The sequence below is a fragment of the Alternaria conjuncta genome (genome assembly GCF_024043145.1).
Source record: "Alternaria conjuncta strain BMP 0040 chromosome Unknown scaffold_26, whole genome shotgun sequence".
Lineage (NCBI taxonomy): Eukaryota > Fungi > Ascomycota > Dothideomycetes > Pleosporales > Pleosporaceae > Alternaria > Alternaria conjuncta.
The window spans coordinates 67,308-86,250 of NW_026250115.1; the positions used below are offsets into that span (position 1 = coordinate 67,308).

Sequence of the window (18,943 nt, forward strand, 5' to 3'; positions counted from 1 at the left end):
CGCGATCGAGCCCAGATTGTTAAGCGTCAGCTCGGTGGCCACAACCACTACTACCCGTGGTGGATACAAGCACCTTGCGCCCCAGAGAGACTCACTTCGCTACGCTGTAACGAAACCACAAGGTGAAGTCTACAGAAAATTCACTGTGCTTTGAAGCTAATCCAGGACTTTGAAGCTCCACGATCAAGCATGACGAACGCGCAATCCCGTCCCCTGGGGTTCCTCGACTTGCCTGCTGAATTGCGACTGATGGTGTATGAGCTCCTGCCGAACCGTACCACTCGTACTCGATATGTGAAGCGCAGCAGCGACGGAACAACTGAGAGCAGCTTCACCCTCATTAATCATGAACCGCCGACTGCCATTCTTACTACATGTAAGACAGTCCACAACGAAGCTGCAGCTGTCATCCGTAAGACCACACAGCAGCTTCTACCTGGAGGAGTGATCGAGCAGCCTCCTTTTGTCGCTGGCACTGCGCCCAAGATCGAAACCGAAATCTCCGCTCTGCCTATTCTTGGTGCGCCGAAGGGAATCATCAAGGCAGCCCTGGACTGGTGCTTTTGCTATCAAACACCCTGGAAAACCAACTGCGATACCTTCTTGGCTTACCGAGGCTTCGACATGTCCTCTCTTCTCAAAGACTATGGATATTTCATGGAGGATGGCACGTTCGAAGAGGGAGTCTTTCGTCTACTCTACTTCATCCGAAAGGCTGGGTACATGCTCCACCTCCGCCGCAGCAGCCGGTCGTTAAATGACTACAACTTTTCGAGCAAATTCGGAGAGTTTTATCGAGCCCATCCGTCTCGCACTTTTCACGTTGCCGTTACGCAGGGAACTGAAACCGCAGGCGTTGAGAATACAGTTGAAGCGGTGAGGGATTTTGGTAGAGCTTTGGGCTCATGTAATCCCACATTCGAGATTCGTGTAAGGATCCACACCCTGATCTCTGCAGGAACAGATACCAGTGTATCGGTCCGCGTAGGTGAAACAATTGTCGAGGCTGAGTCTGGCCGTTGGCGTGAGCATAAGCCCGTTCTCGCATTAGGCCGTTTACGCTGGGATGAGTGGTGTGAGGAGGACTACAACAGATTCTGGGCCGAAGGCGAATGGAAACTCTGAGGGACTATACGAATATTAGGATAACTGATGCGTATGCTTATGAAGGATTTTCCAGACCTCAAAAGGATTGTATGTCCAAAGAAACGCTCTTGCGATCCATAAAAAGTGTAGTACAATCAATCGATGCCTACATCCAACCATTCCCCTCCCACCTAGTTATCTTCTCAATTAACCCCCAACAAATCCGGCAACTCAATCAACTCCCTCTGCATCTCGCTACACATCTCCAAAAACTCCCTCTTCTCCATCTCCGTCGCAAACTCTATCTTCGCCCCGCTGATAACCTTCCCCTTGTCCACACTCTTCCCAGCCCCCACTTTCTCCTTGCCTTTCCCTGTAACAGAAGCAGTGGCAGCTTCTGCAAAACTGTCCTTCCTCATCGCGCGATCGCCCCGATCAATCGGCACTCTCAGCCCTTTGATCTTGACCTCTCTGTCCCCACCGTCTTTCACTTTGATAGGGTTGACGGAGGAGTTGAGGTAGAAGGCTAGGTAGCCATTTCGGAAGTCGGCGGAGAAATGGATTAGGGCGATGATGGCGCCTGTGTCGTTGTCTTCCCAGACGCGGAGGTTCTCCAGGCCGCACATTTGCTCGGCGTAGGAGAAGGATTTGGAGAGGCCTTCGTGGATGCGCATTGTTTTCTCTGTGCGGAATGTCGCAAGGAGGATGCGGCCCATTAGTTCGTTTTGGAAGAGTGCGGCCGCTGGGTATGCAGTTAGTCATCGTCTTCTTCCTTAGATGCTGTTTCGGTAGTCTACCTTGTGGTGAGTCAAAGACGTAGTTGACCCAGCTAGTCTTTTCTACACGCACTGGCCGATTGCCGTGTTTGACATCGTGAAATATGAGCTCGCAGAGGACTGTGATGGAGGCTTTGGCTGGGTTGAAGTAGCTGGAGTACGGTATGTACATCTGGTCGTCTTCCATACGTAGCTCCACGCGGGTGGTGTTGTCGTCGCTAAACGCCCATACGGATGTCACGACGCGCACTGCCTTCGTCTCAGAGTCGGTTACGCGTTTCCGTACTACGGCGATTCTGCACTCTTCAGAAGCCTGGATCATTTCGACGTCTCTGGGGTCGTCCTGGTTTATCCGGTGCGAGTATTCGACGAGCGAACCGCGACTTTCTGTAGTTAGCATTGCTAAACACGTACACTGAGAAGAACGGACTAAGGGTAAAGTCGGCTTACACATCACATAGAATGGCGGAGTTTCGAAAGGCTTCTTTCTCGAAGGCGGCTTTTTGACTGGTAGTGGTTGAACTTCGGTGAAGTTTCATGATCTCTGGTTGCAACGAAGGGTAAGGGCTTAACATGGCATGCGATGTCTGAGTAGGTGTTCTTTCGAGTTCATAAAGTGAGCCGAGCTTCATAGCCGGAGGTGGGAGTAGCGTATGATGCCGATTGTCAGCCTTTCGGCCCGGCTCGCATACTTCCGGTGTTCTTGGAAGAGGTGATATATTCTTGGTCGATGTCGAATATTGTCGGCTCAGATGGGAGTCAGGCAGTAACGAAGATGGACTTTGCCAACCGACTGAGCTTGTACCAGCGTCAGACGATGCATAGCTACTGCTGGAGTATCGCAAAGATGAGCCGCCAAAGCTAAATCCCGACACACGTTTTTGAGCGGGTGATGATGTTCTTGAGGCGGATACGACATCCGCCGGAGATGTCGGAACAGGAGCATCATCGTTGAATCTGACTATAGAGGACTGTTCGTGGGACTCTGGGCGCTGCGGGATCCGTGGTAGAGATATTTTGACATTTTGTGACCTGAGTGAAGATTCTGGGGGAGATAAAGCATGATACGTTTGGCTCAATGGGTCGGCGTTTTCGGTGGTCGGTGAACGCGCAGGGTTCTTTGCTGGTACGGGTGGCACATGTGAAGTGTGTGGTGCAATCATTAGGTCCTCTACCATACGATGTACTTCGTCAAGCTGCTGATCGATGCTTCCAGCCAAGTGGTGCATGTTATCGATTCGCTCTGCGATTGGTATGACGGTGCTGTCCATACGAGCCATAGACTTGCTGCACCATGGTCAGTAGATGTGTGACATGGATTTGGCAGCACTAGCCTTTGCAATGCTTCCGTCAACTCATCGATAGAGTTCGTATGTGTCTGTAACATCTCTTTCAGATCTGCGAGGTTTCCGCCTTCGGGAGTCCAGATCATCGTCCTGTATGAGGCTAATACCAGATCGCTCCACGAGCGCTCAATTGCGAACCCTCCAACTGTGCGGTGCTTCTTGATGACTTGGTATTGGTCGATCAGCGAGTCAAGATCATCTACTGTCCGTTGACAAGACCTTAGGATGGTACCAACGCCATATTTTATTTCCTGGTCAGCGTCCTGTAACAACTGCCGCACGGACTCCGCGTGCAGCGTCTCTGCCAACGATGCCAATGATTTTGCGAGGCTGCCGATTTCCGTCTCAACATATTGAAGCTCCACTGGCGCATTCTTTTGGCAAGCAGAAAAGGTGCGTCCAATCTTCCAAGCCTTCTGCGACAGCACCAAGATGTCCCCAATGTTGGGGACGGTCATGGTGGCGGACGATGACGGGTCATGCACGAAGTTGAGCAATCAGCCAGGTAGTAAGACAGCGCACGGATGGGAATGGGGATAGCAATTCGGAGTGTCCATAAGGTCTAGAGAATAGGTAGAGAACATCCGGGGGAGCTCTCGATATACTGTGGACACGGGAGGCGTGGGGGCTATGCGATGAAGATTCGCAGCACAAACTAGAGCAGGCCCAGCGCCGTGCGCCTGGGATATAAGACTCCATAACGAGTGCCCGCGTGTACTGTGGGGACTGGTGGCCGGGTGTTCCAGTTCGCAGAGGTTGAGAATGGAGGAGCATGGGTCGCGATGCTCGACCGGGATACCACGTGGGTCAGGTAGCGTCTCGCCATTGGCGTCAACCGCACAACCGGCATTTGCCCCGCGTAGCTGTCAATACCTGCCAACCGGCGCTGGGCTCAATGAGGACCGACGTGCGCGCAAGCTTAGACTCCGCAAGTTCCAGCAATTGTGACACGCATGCGCAAGACGAATGTGTTTGGTGCAAAAAGCGGGCTACCACTCGGACCGGGCAGCCATGGCACCGGCCGTCCTGCAGGGTACCGTCAATTCGTGTTAAGACTTTGGTATACATGTACAAATCCCGCCTCCTGTGGGATACGTTTTGCCGACTTCCGTGCGACGTGATAGAGTAGAGGAATTTTCGAACACATGGTACTTGTATAGCCCATCTTCCCGACCATCACGGTCCAAATCATACCCGAGAATCCATGCGCCTAGAGTGTGTAGTATTGTACAATGAATCGCAAATCGTTGTTGTCATATCGTCGTTTGGTGCTTATGCGAGGGGAGAGAAAAGACTAGAAGGGTCAGCTAAGTTCCCAAAAGTACATCGGCCATGATGGAGCGATATTTTGAGGAAGAGGTTCAGAACAGAAGCGAGCGACTGAAAGAGCAGAAAGACCGTAATCCCCGTAGATGCCTTGGTCTTCCACTGACACTGCTAGGCTGGCCCGTTATGGCTTTGGTGTAATCTTGTAGGAACAAGATCACAGTCTCTTGCTCATAGTCTGCTTCCAGGCTTCGGAAGTCGCCAGGCTGAATCCCACAGCCGGCGAAGTTCTTCCCCATTGTGAAGAGCGACGTCGTGCTGGTATAGGAATGGCGGAAATAGGCGGTGTACTCACCGGATGAGGGAAGGCTTAGGCTCGCTTCGGGAGTATCCGAGGTATAGGATCAAAGGCAGGTAGCCGTAGTGAATAGCGACGCGGGAGACATCGATGATGCGCGCGATGCGCTCCTGTATGGAGTCAACGGAAGCCCGATTCACATGTACTTGGCGTATTGACGTACCTTGGACTCTTCTGACAGCTGGTACATGTTGAGTATGTAGTCGGCCTGGGTTGAGGTGGTCGAGTTGTATGCGGTAATGGGTGAAGGCGGGCCCAGCGAACGAAGTTGCGATGATGCGTAAAGCTCAAAGTTTTGGGATTAGCCGCATGTGTGTTAGCGCAAGCTCAGACTGGAGCTCCAATATCTTCGAGATGCCTTCACTTCGTTCCTGAACACCAGTTCCCATTCACGACGCCTCACGACCCCAACGAAATCGTCCGGATTTCTATTGCGACCCAGGAACCAGCGTTTCGAGCCTATAGACAGCAGCCCTTTCAACATGTCGGCCCCGAGTGCGCGTCACTGGTAAGTTGCAGCATTCCGAGTAGCGAATAAGTAGCGAACATGAACTCACGAATGCGCAGGGAACAGAATAAAGAAGCCACAGTCTACGTCGGAAACCTCCATGAGCGCATCACGCCCCGCATCCTTCACGAGCTGATGCTCAACGCCGGCCGAGTACGAAATGTCAACATGCCCGTCGATCGCGTCAACGGCCAACATCAAGGGTTCGGTTTCGTCGAGTTCCACACGGAAGCAGAGGCAGATTACGCGCCCAAGATCATGAACAACGTTGCGCTATACGGAAGTCGGATACGTGTTAACAAGGCGTCCGCAGATAAGCAGAAGAATGTTGAGATTGGCGCAGAGCTGTTCATTGGTAACCTTGATCCTGGAGTGGATGAAAAGACACTGTACGATACATTTGGCCGTTTCGGACCGTTGGTGAATGCGCCAAAGGTCGCGCGCGACGACATCACGCAAGCATCCAAGGGATACGGTTTCATCTCGTACGGCGACTTCGAATCCTCGGATGCGGCAATCGCGAGCATGCACAACCAGTACATCATGAGCAAGCAGATCACGGTTCAATACGCATACAAGAAAGATGGAAAGGGCGAGCGGCACGGAGACGAAGCGGAGCGTATGCTCGCGAAACAGGCCAAGGCCCACGGAGTTGCGCCGGCTGTGCAACCTCTGCCGGCACATCTTTTCCAACTTCCACCAGGTGCTGCACCGAGTGGACCAGCCATGGGCATGGATGGACGTGGCATGCCCGGCGCACCAAGCGGACCTGGAGCAGGATATGGACCCCCTGGCGGACCTCCCGGCGGACCTCCTGGTTACGCTCCCAACGGCCCTGGAGGCTATGGCCGACCTCCTTCCGCAGCTCCGGTCGGCCATCCAGGTCTTCCACCACCCCCATCTGGCTTGCCTGCTCGCCCACCAAGCGGCGCTCCGACGAACTTCTTCCCTCCTCCGCCCGGCTTCAACGGCCCACCGCCAGCCTTCGGCGGTCCCCCAGGTTTTGGAGGGCCTCCCCGGGAGGGCTATGCTCAGGCACCGAGGTAGAGAGAAGAGACGCGAAGGGATCAATGACAATCACGTTGAATATGGGCGTTGTAGCTTGAGCAGTCTCCAAGATGCTAGAACCAGTACTTCAGCGAGCCAGGGGATCAGGCCTGTCGGTATAATAGCCGTCCGCAGAAATCGCGGAAGTCATGGCCTTCGATCGACATGAAGCAGCATGAGACGATGGCGTCACGATTGGGAGGCATGATGTTCACCAGGCTTCGAGTCGATTAGGGGAAAACATCAAAAGTGTATTCGAAAAGGCGCTGAAAGGTCAGAGAGAGAAAGACGCAGAACTCGGAACAACAGAAGACGCAGGACATCTGGCGTCCAGATCCGTACTCGCAGAAAGATACCCGCCAAGAGCATGTCAGACAGAGATAGGCCACTGAAGGCAACAAAGGAAATGTAGTAATGTGTCCAAACCCCATACAAAAGAAAGAATTACGAAAGAGCCCTGTGAATGAAAACCGCCATTGAACCCAGTCGTTGCAATTATGAGAAGCTGACAAACTTGGGGTCGCGGGGTATCCCATCTGCTCCAATGTTGTTCTTCTTGAACCTCTCCTGCATGTATATTCTGCGTGCCTCGTCGAAGTCGCAGCCGCGTCTCTTCATAATGCGCATAACCTCCTTCTTCCCCGCGTCGTCCAAGCCTTGGCGCGAGTCGCCGGCTTCCACGTTCCCACTCAGGTCAAACGCTGAGGACGAAAGGCCGGCTTCGATGTCGTCGCGAAACGAGGATGGGAGGCGCGTGTAGATGGGTCCGGGGATAGGCAGAAGGTGTATCCAGCGGTGCCGGGTGAAATAGGCAGCTGCGCAGTGTTAGTGTGGCGCAGGAGGTGTTCACTATGGCAACATACCTGTCGCAATCACCAGAACGAAGAGCGAGACGGAGTAGAGGATGTAGGCCATGATGAAGGTTGCTTCCGAGGCTGCACGAGAGGTCTATAGCGTATGCGACAGAGCGGAGGTCTTCGGGAGTGCGGGAGGGAGCTGCTAGGCGCGACAAAGGAGTTGGTGATGAATACAAAAGAAACGGATGTGAAGTAACTTCAGCGGTAGTGTGTATATGAGGGCCTCTGAAGCCAAGGCATTAGGGGAGGTTGATGCAAGACAACGATGGTTTGTAACCACGGAGTCGCGGACAAGAACGCTCGGCTGCACCGCCTCACGTCGCGTTCATGCATCGTCACTTCCGCTCCGCTCTTGGCGTCGGCACGCACGTTGATCCATCCCCGAAACACGCACTAAGCGCATGCGGTAATGCAGACGAGGGCCCTCGATTCAATATTGGCGAACTTTCCCAACGTCAAGCAATCGACATCGTCCGTATCCACATTCCATACAGACACAATGGCCACCACTATCTCGCACGATCTTGCCTGGGAGGTTACCAGTGAGTGAAAGACTGGGACGCGCATTGGGGAGGGACTGGGGTTGACATATGGCAGAGGGACGCAGCTCCACGCTCGTCAAGAGGGCGAACGGTATCCAGTTCTCGCGCGATCCTCTTAACCTGAGGAACGTGTACAGCCGCAAGGTATGTGTGGATGTTGCATTCTTGGGGACAGTTGACTAATTCTGCTCAGAACGAGGGCTCCATTGCCAACAAGGTACGATTACCACGAACCACGAATGCGCCGCGCGCACGTCCGAACCAACACAAGACACGGTATTGACAACGTTGGAATAGGCTATCGGTGTTATCCCCGGCCCCGAGGGTGGTGTCACTCTTCTCATCAAGAAGGCCGACAAGCACCACCAGCCCGCATCTGCCATCCAGACCACCACCTTCGGCCCCAGCAGGTCCACCCGCAAGTACGTCTTCTCCAAGCCACGGCTGTCCTCGCTCGACTGCGCCGATACCGCATACCAAAGGGCTGCCCGCTGACCAACGTAGGACATACTCCGCCATCGTCAACTCCACCACCAAGCGCAACTACCGCCCCGACCTCCGCCAGGACGCCGTCGCTAAGGCCTCCGCCATCCGCAAGAGCCAGAAGCCCGTCAAGGAGTCCAAGCCCACCAAGGCCAGGGGCGCCAAGGCTCAGGCCGCTGCCACCGAGGCATAGATCATGAGATACTGAAGAGCGTGGTGCATGTGAATTGGTTCGGAGTTTTACTTCATTCGGTTCATCATCTTCTGTGGGATTCGGAGCTCATGAAAGAAAATGAGCATGGGTTGCATGAACGAATAAAGCTAGAGTCTTCACGACGAATCGACTCGGCGAGAAATGAATATGCTTCGAAAACCAAATCCTGGTGTGCACAATGCCCTCGTGATGGGTGTGGTTCTATGGATATTTCCCTGGTCTCATCCACATGTTGCATGTTCGTGACGGCAGATCGCTTACATGCACAAAGCCTTCTGGGTGTACTTTCAACACAACACACAGTCACAGTTCCATGCCTGTGGAGACTGACTGTGACTTACTGTATAGATACGTAAACATGACATATCTCCAGTGAGGCAGTATATGCAACGTGAGGTATGCTTACATGGCCTTTTTAGGATGAGCCCTGGTGGAAGGTCTCAATCAAGAAGGAGAGTGATAGCAGGGCGCGGCAGAACACAACCCACTTGGTCCGTACACATAATACAGCCAAGTTTGATTCAAGCCGGGGTTTGCTTCTGAGCATAGTGCCAACTAGTGTGTACCATGGTCTTGGGCCAAGCTTTTGTATTCAAGTATACCAAGTCGAAAAGAGTATAAATGGATCATAGAGAATTGCAGAAGCTTATGTAAGCAACATTCGTCTATTCGCATGCCATGTGCCGTAGCTAAAATAGCCCCTCCAGAGCTGGCTAGCCGCCCACACCTGGGCATGCAGCACGCATAACTTTTGCCTATTGACGCAGCGAGTCGGCGCCGCAGCGCTCGCTTCGCTGTGCACGCAATATGGTCTATATTCTTTGTAATTTCGACGCTTTCCATCGAATCACCTACTCAACCGTCTCGGTTGCTCAATCTTCAGTAGTATAGTGGTCAGTATTTCCGCTTGTCATCTTCATAGACAACTCGCGGGAGACCGGGGTTCAATTCCCCGCTGGAGAGTATCTCATGCATTCTTTTTTTGTTTTTGCTTCGGGTGGGCCTTTGCAAGTTGGTCATGAAGGTCACTTCGGGGGGAAACTCGTGACGATGTTTTTTGCCCTGAGTAATGCATACTACCGCACTTCATAAGCCTGCAATGGTGCCAGTAACTTCGTATGTGAGTAATAAGTCAAAATAAGGAACGTGAAGATTTTCACAATATGTACAAAAGTTTACTCTATGTTGACAGAAATTACTCAATCGTTGCCGTAGTCCGTCGTCGCTTTCTGCTCCTTTGCGTGGGTGGGGACGGATTAGCAACGACCGTTTTATCGAGCGCTTCTTGAATCTTCCTTGCAGACCAGCCGTCGTCGGTTGGCGTCCAGCTCCTCAGAAAGGAGGCTGAGCCAGCATGCCAGATAAGCTGTTTCACGGTGCCTGGCGGTGCGACTAGTAAAATTTGGCATCTTCCCTTTGACACCATGCGAATTCGCGTCGCTACACGCTTTACGAACGTACTCATGCACGGAAGTGCATAACCCGGTCCGCCATGGTATGTGGGACTAGAATTGCAGTCCATGATTATTGTCGTGAGATGTGTAATGGGATATTGAAGCAGCGCTTCCCGCCAACCATCAAGTTCCCTTGCAAGTTTCGGCTCCTCCTCTGTATACTCCAGCCAATTGCTCTCGGTACATTTGAACAGTTTCTGGTTCTCGGAGAACAGTTTCAACCTGATCTTCTTCGGCAATCTAGCTGGACTCTGTGGGGCTATCGCATCCTTGATCGTGTCTGTTGTTTGCTGGCTCTTGTGATTCGTGAGCAAGCCCGATAGTGCAGCATGCGTCTGGAACGTGACGCTTCGCTCTCGGAGTATTGTGGATATGGCTTCCTCACGAATCGCTTTGGAACAGCCGAGTAATGGGATTGGCACCGTTTCGGTAATTGCATGGTACACGATCGTGGTGTCGGTGAGTGCATATGACCAGATGGCCTCGCGCAATTCCACTGCTAGAATCGAAAGTGTTCCGAGTGGATTCTGTCCTGACTCCATGTCTATTCTGGACGAATGGTGTTTGTAGTGGTTTCCCCAACGTTGCTCAGGTGGGACCAGGTTCTTTGTTCGATTACGCCGTCACCGTGCAGTCGTTCACGCCAACTCTTTCGGGAAAGTTCAAGTTTAAGCTCAACGCCGCAAGATGCTGTCCAAATCTATTCGTGTCGCGAAAGGGTTCTGTGTGGCTAAAGGGTGAAAAGCTGTTGAGGGGGAGAGCCGAGCAAGCGGAACGCTGCGGGCCGCGGGCGTGGACCAATCCAGCGATGGTCATGCACTAGCCGCTAGCGAATCGCCCGTCTTCACCTAGGCAGTCGCGATGTTCAGCAGTTGCATACACCCTTGACCCGAGATCTTCCCTTATCAGTATACTTTGAGCCTGGCGATCGATCCGATCGCCTCTGCGATGGGAGTTTTTCGTGACGAACGCACACGCAGGGATGGGCCGGGTATCACAAAGCCCTTGTCTCACAGATCCATCAAACTGCCCAATTGCCGAGCGGCCTCGTCCATACACGTTGCCCGTACAGGGCCTCGCCTGGCCGGTCAAACGCGGCCGCATTCTCGCTGAAGCGCTACGCATGGCAGCATATTTTGACGAGCTGGCGCAGAGCATACCTTGCAGGCGGGCCGTTTGTCGCGTAGCGATTGGCTATACAATAGCCCTTCTCAGAAGCGACTTCATCCTGATTAACGGTCTAGCTCCCAGCGGCAGCTAGTGGCTTACCGCATGTTTCCTAGGACTGCCGTCTGATCCACCGCTGCTCTCACTAGATTGCCAGTACAAGGCTGAGTGCTGCCTCAATTCCAGCTCTCCATCTACCGGTTTGTCCATTGGTACGCGCTATAACCACTATACAACAGCATGTCGTGGACTCCGGTGGACTTCAGCTGTGTCCGCTACTCGGCGGTAGAGGGCACACACTACTTCCATGACTCCGCCTTTCCTTCCTCGATACAGTTCTTGCTGTCCGGTCGCTGGGAGCCTTGGGACGTCAGCTACGTGAAGTAGTACGTCGCGCGTCTTCTCCAGATATCACCCGTAGTGAGACTAACGTATCGAAGCAAGGCTCAAGATCCGGATGTCCGACGCGTTGCAGAAGAAGCAGAGTTGCGACTTATCCGGGATCCTTACTCTGGATACATTCCATGGCCGTCTCCACCTCCCTCTGCTACAGGGCCTCCACCACTAGCTCCCATATACGGCCAGGCTCCATCACAACCGATTGTCACCCATACTACGGTAGCTGGTCTCATGACACCTTCACCGTCAACGGTGGTTGAGAATGCTCTCCCCGGCTCGCCACGCGATCATAGTACGCCTTCGTCAGCAACGACAGCAACCGTGTATGCTTCCCCGTACGCATTTCAAGCTGCAGCGCCAACTGGCGCCACCCAAATACCGTCAGAATCGACTCCCACTGTTCAAGCAGCTCCTGAAAACAATATACGCCCATCTTCGCAGTACATCGATCCCGCCTTACATGATCCGACACCAAACCAAGCAGCACCTCTACCAGCCATCCTTTCGAGAACGAGAGAGACGAAAATTCTGCTTTCCATTGACGGTGACGGTATCCGGGGCTTATCTGCTCTCCTTTTAGTTGAATCGCTGGTCAACGCGATCTGCGTCAAAGTTGGGCAGCGCTTAGACAGCCACCAGATTTTCGACTTGACAGGTGGCAGTTCTCTTGGCGGTATAATAGCCATCATGCTATGTCGATTGCGTATGCAAGCCCACAGAGCAAGAGAAGCTTACAAGCAGATCGCGAAACAAGTGTTCGACAATAAAAGGGCCTACTTCAGATATCTCGACCCTCATGCACAGATACAGAAGCCTGACGACAGCGCGTTAGAGAACGAGATCAAGAGCGTGGTTCAGCAGGAGCTAGGCAGCGCAGACGAAGTACTCCTAGATGGACGGCCCGACTCGGGCGACGTGTGAGTAAACCCTATTCATCCGCGACGTACATACTGACTCGATAAAGTTTCGCAATTACGACACAAATGGATATTGGTACGTACTGGAGTGAGAAGCGTGGTCGAATTCACTAACGAATTGAAGGCACGAACAAAGCTGCTCTTATCCGATCATACCAAACACGGCGCATAACTGGACCGGATCTGGAACCCAACATGCCCATATGGCAAGCAATGAAGGCGACCTCAGCAGCCCCACGATATGTGCAATCCGAGCCAGGGGTTCCGCAACGCTTCGTGATTGAGAAGGGCCTCGTCGATCATGGGACTACAAAGAACAACCCAGTTCGCGACATCCTGTATGAATGCAGGAAGCTGTTCCGATATGCGAACGACATGATGATCATTGTCTCAGTCGGTACGGGCGTCGGCCTGAATCGCAAAAACGAGATTCCCGAGATGGCGAATAGCGTTGAGGATAGGAAGGCCGAAGCAAGATCGTGGGGTGATAGATTCGAAGCCGAACATGCTGCGTTGATGGAGCGCAATTGGATGAAGTACTTTCGGTTTGATGTGACGGGTTTAGAGGATGTGCCACTGGAGGAGTGGAGTCACGAAGATCTGATTAAGGAGAAGACTTCAGCATACCTCGCTCAGCCAGAGGTGGGACAAAATTTCTATGCGTGTGTTGATGCGATAACGGCGCTGCTGTTGAGCCCGCAGGGGAGGTAGACAGACACGGCAACGGTAAATATGGCACAGCTGGTGGACGATAGTCGGTCGCAAAAGTGCTGCTAATAGTAATCCAATCCCCATCAGGTACATGTTGGGGTTCACCCAGTCTATGCCGCGGGTTAAAACTGTTACGTCGCGTTGTCAGGTCGCGTGTGCCCCCGCCTAGCGCGCCTGCCGTCCACTCATGGGCCCGTCCACCACGTATCGACGTCCTTTCACACCCATCTCCTGAACGACTGCTTAGGTGCATGACATCACGCAAACCGGCGTCAAACTCCGCGTCAGGTACTTTGCATATATCGACTGTATGAGTAGGATCCGACTTCCTGGTCGACGCCGCGTAACCGCAGCGTACAGAACGCCTATGACGCCATGCCTCATCCTTTCTCTTGGCCCAACACCCGCATCGACCAAACATGGGAAACATCGCGCACATCGCATTCCCCATCATCGGTCGATGCACCCTTATTTACCCCGCGATCAGTTGATTACTCTTGGCTGCCACGGCTGTGTATGCCTTGGCTCAAAATGACAAGCCTTACATTGGCGGAGTAAGCTTACCGAAGATGTAGCCAGCCGCCTCTTGACATCAGAGGCACAGGGTAATGGGCAGCCTGATGTCGCGTAGAGGGTGAGCGAAAGGCGAAGAGGCGTATGCACTGCGTGCGAGATGGTGTGAAGTATATCTCGTACACTTCTTCGTTTTCCGCCTTTCACATCCCTTCCTCGCATCCATCCTCCTACGTGCGTGCGGACTCCAATATGGCTACCGTAGACGATGGCAAGCCGACAGCTGTGCCTGACACCGAGCGCGACCCCAACTATGGCGAAGGCACAGAACTTGAGCAAGAGAAGACGGACCGAATGATCACAGGCGACAAAGTCGAGCTACAAGACAGTGATGCTTGGGACAAGCTTGGTTACTCGTTCCCAACTTGGCGCAAATGGTGAGTTGAGCTTATGTCTCTTGTCTGGATGCCGCTTTGCCGTGAGACCCGACCATTGTGGCGGAGCATCATGAGAGCCTATCATGGGCTTACGACCTCCTCGCGATCGCTCTCTCCGTGTTGCAATGTTCAATGTACGGCGCTGACAATGATTCCACGATAGGCAGATCCTCATCGTCGTCTTCTTTATTCAGATCAGCATCAACACGAATGCGTCCATGTACTCGCATGCCGTCAGCGCCGTGTCTGAACACCATGGCGTCAGCGAACAAGCAGCTCGCGTACCACAGGCAGCGTTCTTGATCGCCTACGGTATCGGCTGCGAGCTTTGGGCTCCCTGGTCAGAAGAGTATGGACGGTGGCCCATCCAGCAACTCAGTCTGTTCCTTGTCAACCTCTGGCAAATACCAGCCGCTTTGTCGAAGAACTATGCGACATATGTGGTGGTCCGGACGCTCGGGGGCTTATCAACGGCTGGCGGCTCGGTCACGCTTGGTGTACTCGCCGATATGTGGGAGCCGGATGAACAAGAGTTTGCTGTCGCATTTCTAGTGCTATCATCCGTTGGTGGGTCTGTTGTTGGTGCCATCATCGGAGCGTTCGTAGAGAGGTAAGAACATCATTGGCAAGTTTCGCTAGCAATTATTGACTTAGCTCTTTAGGTACAAGTCGGTCGAGTGGATATTCTGGGTCCAGCTCATCATCGGAGGCTTCGTCCAGCTCGTCCACTTTGTCTGCAACCCCGAGACTCGCTCGACAATTCTATTGGACCGTGAGGCGAAGAGACGGCGTAAGACAGGTGAAGACCCGAATATCTATGGCCCAAATGAGATCCGAGGTGGCCATAAGATGAGCTTCAAAGAGGTCGGCACTATCTTCTGGAGGTATGTAACGGCTTCAAGACTTGATGGTTTCGATGCTAATGATAAGATAGACCTTTCTACATGTTCTTTACCGAACCAATCGTTCTATGGCTCTCACTCCTCAGTGGTTTCAGCGACGCCCTGATCTTCACATTCTTGGAGTCTTTCGGTCCCGTCTACGAACAATGGGGCTTTGGCGTCGTTGGCGCAGGTCTAGCCTTCCTTCCCATCTTGATCAGTTACTTCTTGGCCTATGCGTCATATATGCCGTCGATCATCAGTTTCCGGAAGAAACGACGACAGAATCCGGGGTCTGTCGAACCGGAAGCCCGACTTTGGTGGTTGCTGTTCCTCGCTCCGCTGGAGACTATCGGCTTGTTTGGGTTTGCTTGGACGTCACTTGGCCCAGATTATGGCATTCCTTGGATCGCGCCGATGATCTTCTCGGCAATGGTTGGCATAGCGAACGTAAGTTTTGGAGCCTTTCATGTGGTGCTCAGTGCTCAGTGGCTAATACTTCCCAGTATGCAATCTACCAATCTTCGATCGACTACCAGACCGCCGCATACGGCCCCTACGCTTCCTCCGCAACCGGCGGCAACGATCTCGCTCGTGATGCCCTAGCCGGTATCGCTTCTCTGTACTCAACACCGCTTTACTCGAATATCCCTGGTCGACCGTTGCAATACGCTTCAACTATCCTAGCCTGCCTTGCTTTTCTGGTCACGCTTCCCATTTACATTGTGTACTGGAAAGGTCCGCAGATCAGAGCCAACTCGAAGTTCGCGCAAAGCCTCGATCAGAGTCGGCAGCAGAGAGATGAAAAGAGGAGGAAGAGTGTTCATCCAGGTGTAGAGGGGCCGCTGGGGGAGAAAGAGCAGAAGGTTCATCGAGAGAATGCGTAGGTGTGGAAACCGGCGGAGATAGGATGGCTGCGAGCCAAGTGATTTGGCCGATGCTCTTGCTTTATGACCTGCTAGTATTCTCAATAGAAAATCATACGACTGCTATATCTCTTGTTCTGGACGAAACAGGACATGACTGCTTTAACTCAGCTATATCTTGAAATCCAGGACGAAGCCTCTTCGTGTCGTCTGGATTCGAACACCGTCGAACCCATCGTATTCCTATGCTTTCTATACCACTTCAATTCTATCCAGCTTGGGACTCTGGCCCAAATTACTTTCACACCCGAAGTTATGCTGAAGATGAGATTCGGTCTCGCATTCGCAAGCTTGCGCAGAGCCGGTCCCATTTCCTCTTCGATTCGTCCGTAAGTATAGTTCAACAGCCCAGTCCACGACAAACTCAGTTCCCGCAGATTGGGTACCCACTCTGGGTGCTCTGCGAGGGCCTCGAAATCGACTGGCCAGGGGTTTCGTAGATTTCCGGATAACTTTATGCTAAGGAGTGAAGGACACGAAGACATCAGTGCGAACAGGACGCTAAGACTGCGGCAATGGTCTAAGTGAGCGGACTGTAAACCGGGACAGTGGTGGATGAGATGAATCAGACTTTGCTCTGTGTGTCGTTCAGCATCCTTACGTCTTTTCTCTTCTTCTTCTTTAGTATAGTTATAGAATGGTGGTGTTACTGGGTAAGCTATTAGCACAGCTGCTTCTTGTGGAATATCAGGTAAAATTTTCGACTTACGTACCTCCAGAGTAGATATGCTTTATCCTTCCGTTCATTTCCACTGCGATGAGAGCCTCGTCGTCCATACTTCAAGGTGTTAGCGGAATTTTTACCAAGCAAGACACGTCGAATCCTCTTGACTTACATGCCTACATCGAGCTGTCGTTCCGGCCCACACCGATCGCACTTTATGTTCCAATCGTCGAATTCATTATGACATTCCGGTTCCATAGCTATGTGATCCACGAGTGGAAGATGACTTGGTTTCCGCCATGTTTGGACATCAGTCAGACGTGTGGCGGCACGATCGCGCCCGCATGGACATCCACGGAGATCATGGTCTCTTCCAAAGCGTTTCCTATTAAAACCAGAGCCAGAAGTCTCGCCTTTGCTTTCTTCAAGTACAGTTGACGCTATTGGTAGACTGGCAGGAGGAGACGGCGGTGAATCGCGAGTCCGTGTTGGGCATGACTGCGTCTTCACGCGACAGGATCGTTTAGATGTTTTCTTGCGAAGGGGCGGCTTTGGAGTTGTCGCTATCACTGCCGTCGTAGCGGCTGCTAAAGCTTCGTCTCGTGAGACGACGGGGAAGCCTAGTTTGGCGAAGTTGCGTTTTGGAGTTCCGTTCGTATTCTGCGTGCGAGTTGGCGGCATAACTGCTAGAAGGAAAGTAAAGACTGACAATATCGAGCACAGAAAGAAAGGTTTCGGATATCTCACCTTTTATATTGTGTTCGTGTCGACGCGTCTCTAGCGCGCTCCGCATCGCGCCGTCTTGTTCCTACGGCTGACACTCGGTGAGACTCACCAACCTCCCAATTCTCTGACACATGTAGTGATGCGCTATTTTGTAAGACTTTATTAGATTTGCTCTTCTTGGAAGTAGTGAGACTTTGTTGTAGGGAGCTCATCGTGTAAGACTTCGAGCCACCTGGGTTCCAAGCCGTAAGCCTATTGTGCAGCGCATGTCCTCCGAACGCCTAGGCAGCTAGTGTGGCACACCGACGAGCTGACAACCTCTGAGGAAAGAACTGGGTGCAGCAATTTGAGCCCTTGGATTTCTCCGCGGGAGTTGTCAGAACAGCCAATCATCATCTACGATATTAATGCAACTCGCTCAACCCACTGCAACCTCGAGGTAAGCAAACCGTTCCTAGTCCTGTAAACTTATAAACATTTGTGTATCTTAGATAATTTGTTAGGTACAAGAAGCTGCTCACCCAAAGCAAGACAAGGTAAACTGAAACAAATATGTGTGGCCGAGCGCGCCTAAATGTAGCTCAAGTAACAGTAGGGAGACTAGAAGACACCTTTCTCCCGTTCTTGTACGTATCGTGACTGGTCTGCAGATACCACGTATCCCACTTCTTGAATTCTGAACGGGTAACCAGCTCGATAGGTAGTGTCGGTCGCGTCCTTCCAAACTCTCGCAACGCACGCATGGGTTTTCTATTGTAAGAGAGGTCGTTGAGGCGTAGTTTCTTCAAATTCGGCGCCCAATCTGGGTGAGCAATCCATTGCTCGAAAGTGACTTCGGTAACGCCAGAACCGGAAAACTCCAGATGGGTGAGGTTCTGACAGAACGAAATGAGATGGATCAAGCCTTGATCACCAAGCTTGGAACTCCTAGACCCGGGTAGAGAGATCTTCTTTAGGTTTCTGCAAGCCTTAGCAAGAAGCTTGATACTCTCGTCCGTCACAAGACATTCTAGCGTCATAGTCAGAAATAAGTCTATAAGACGTTGCATAGTCAGAAATTAATACCGTTGTGAGCGTTGTAGTCAACATCCACGTAGGTGAGATGGATTTCCGTTAGTGTGTCGCAGACTTTAGGACCCAGGAAGAGGATGTCGTCGATGTGTTTGCTAGGAAACGCGGTTTAGTATTGCACGGTATGCCCAGTAGACAGGAAGTAAAGTATGAGGCTTACTCAGTCAGCTCAAAGGCACTTCCAAAAGTGATCTTCCGTGTTGATGTCCCAATAATCTTGTGGTACTTGTCGTCCCAGTCGCATCTGGAGTCTGCGAAGGAGGCTTGTTTTACTCCTTTAACGAGAGGCTTGGGAAGACGAGGTTTTGGCTTCGGCGCTTCTTGCGCTACTAGGTCTGCAGCGGATCGTGATACAACTGGAGGCTTTGCCCGGGCCGCTGCGGCTATGACCTCCTCTTTCGGGGCAGGTCTGAAGCCGAAAGCTGCGAGACCGCCGGAAGGAGTAGCTTTCGCTGAGCTGTTCGTCTTCTCTGTGCGAACTGGTGGCATGAGGAGAATTAGTGTGTAGTGGCGCAAGTTGATAGAGAATGTGTACGATGATGAGACCCCGTGCAGACAAGATGCACGGGCCCGGGACACGCTACCTAGCCCTGG

At 52.4% G+C, this 18,943-nt stretch overlaps 7 protein-coding genes and 1 non-coding gene across 8 annotated transcripts; 5 read left to right on the forward strand and 3 right to left on the reverse strand.

Annotated features, from left to right (window-relative positions):
* Window positions 1-1,289: 1,289 nt before the first annotated feature.
* J4E85_010753 (uncharacterized protein) lies at window positions 1,290-3,666 on the reverse strand (the record flags this gene model as incomplete). Its single annotated transcript, XM_051474959.1, has 4 exons — window positions 1,290-1,828; window positions 1,884-2,245; window positions 2,931-3,149; window positions 3,248-3,666. The coding sequence occupies 4 exons, from the start codon at window positions 3,664-3,666 to the stop codon at window positions 1,290-1,292; spliced, it is 1,539 nt and encodes a 512-aa protein (XP_051321176.1).
* Window positions 3,667-5,314: 1,648 nt separating this feature from the next.
* Window positions 5,315-6,387, forward strand: J4E85_010754 (uncharacterized protein; the record flags this gene model as incomplete). The annotated part of the gene is made up of 2 exons (XM_051474960.1): window positions 5,315-5,340; window positions 5,400-6,387. The coding sequence occupies 2 exons, from the start codon at window positions 5,315-5,317 to the stop codon at window positions 6,385-6,387; spliced, it is 1,014 nt and encodes a 337-aa protein (XP_051321177.1).
* A 495-nt stretch (window positions 6,388-6,882) lies between these two features.
* On the reverse strand, window positions 6,883-7,302 carry J4E85_010755 (uncharacterized protein; the record flags this gene model as incomplete). Its single annotated transcript, XM_051474961.1, has 2 exons — window positions 6,883-7,202; window positions 7,251-7,302. The coding sequence occupies 2 exons, from the start codon at window positions 7,300-7,302 to the stop codon at window positions 6,883-6,885; spliced, it is 372 nt and encodes a 123-aa protein (XP_051321178.1).
* A 441-nt stretch (window positions 7,303-7,743) lies between these two features.
* J4E85_010756 (uncharacterized protein) lies at window positions 7,744-8,462 on the forward strand (the record flags this gene model as incomplete). Its single annotated transcript, XM_051474962.1, has 5 exons — window positions 7,744-7,786; window positions 7,842-7,930; window positions 7,980-8,003; window positions 8,084-8,208; window positions 8,291-8,462. 5 exons carry the CDS (start codon window positions 7,744-7,746, stop codon window positions 8,460-8,462), a joined length of 453 nt encoding a protein of 150 aa, XP_051321179.1.
* An 897-nt stretch (window positions 8,463-9,359) lies between these two features.
* J4E85_010757 lies at window positions 9,360-9,446 on the forward strand. Its single transcript has one exon. It is a non-coding gene; the product is annotated as a tRNA-Asp (tRNA).
* A 2,744-nt stretch (window positions 9,447-12,190) lies between these two features.
* On the forward strand, window positions 12,191-13,131 carry J4E85_010758 (uncharacterized protein; the record flags this gene model as incomplete). The annotated part of the gene is made up of 3 exons (XM_051474963.1): window positions 12,191-12,420; window positions 12,468-12,496; window positions 12,545-13,131. The coding sequence occupies 3 exons, from the start codon at window positions 12,191-12,193 to the stop codon at window positions 13,129-13,131; spliced, it is 846 nt and encodes a 281-aa protein (XP_051321180.1).
* A 765-nt stretch (window positions 13,132-13,896) lies between these two features.
* J4E85_010759 (uncharacterized protein) lies at window positions 13,897-15,849 on the forward strand (the record flags this gene model as incomplete). Its single annotated transcript, XM_051474964.1, has 5 exons — window positions 13,897-14,081; window positions 14,245-14,691; window positions 14,744-14,965; window positions 15,016-15,412; window positions 15,469-15,849. 5 exons carry the CDS (start codon window positions 13,897-13,899, stop codon window positions 15,847-15,849), a joined length of 1,632 nt encoding a protein of 543 aa, XP_051321181.1.
* Window positions 15,850-17,859: 2,010 nt separating this feature from the next.
* J4E85_010760 (uncharacterized protein) lies at window positions 17,860-18,838 on the reverse strand (the record flags this gene model as incomplete). Its single annotated transcript, XM_051474965.1, has 2 exons — window positions 17,860-18,238; window positions 18,510-18,838. The coding sequence occupies 2 exons, from the start codon at window positions 18,836-18,838 to the stop codon at window positions 17,860-17,862; spliced, it is 708 nt and encodes a 235-aa protein (XP_051321182.1).
* Between the last annotated feature and the right edge of the window lie 105 nt (window positions 18,839-18,943).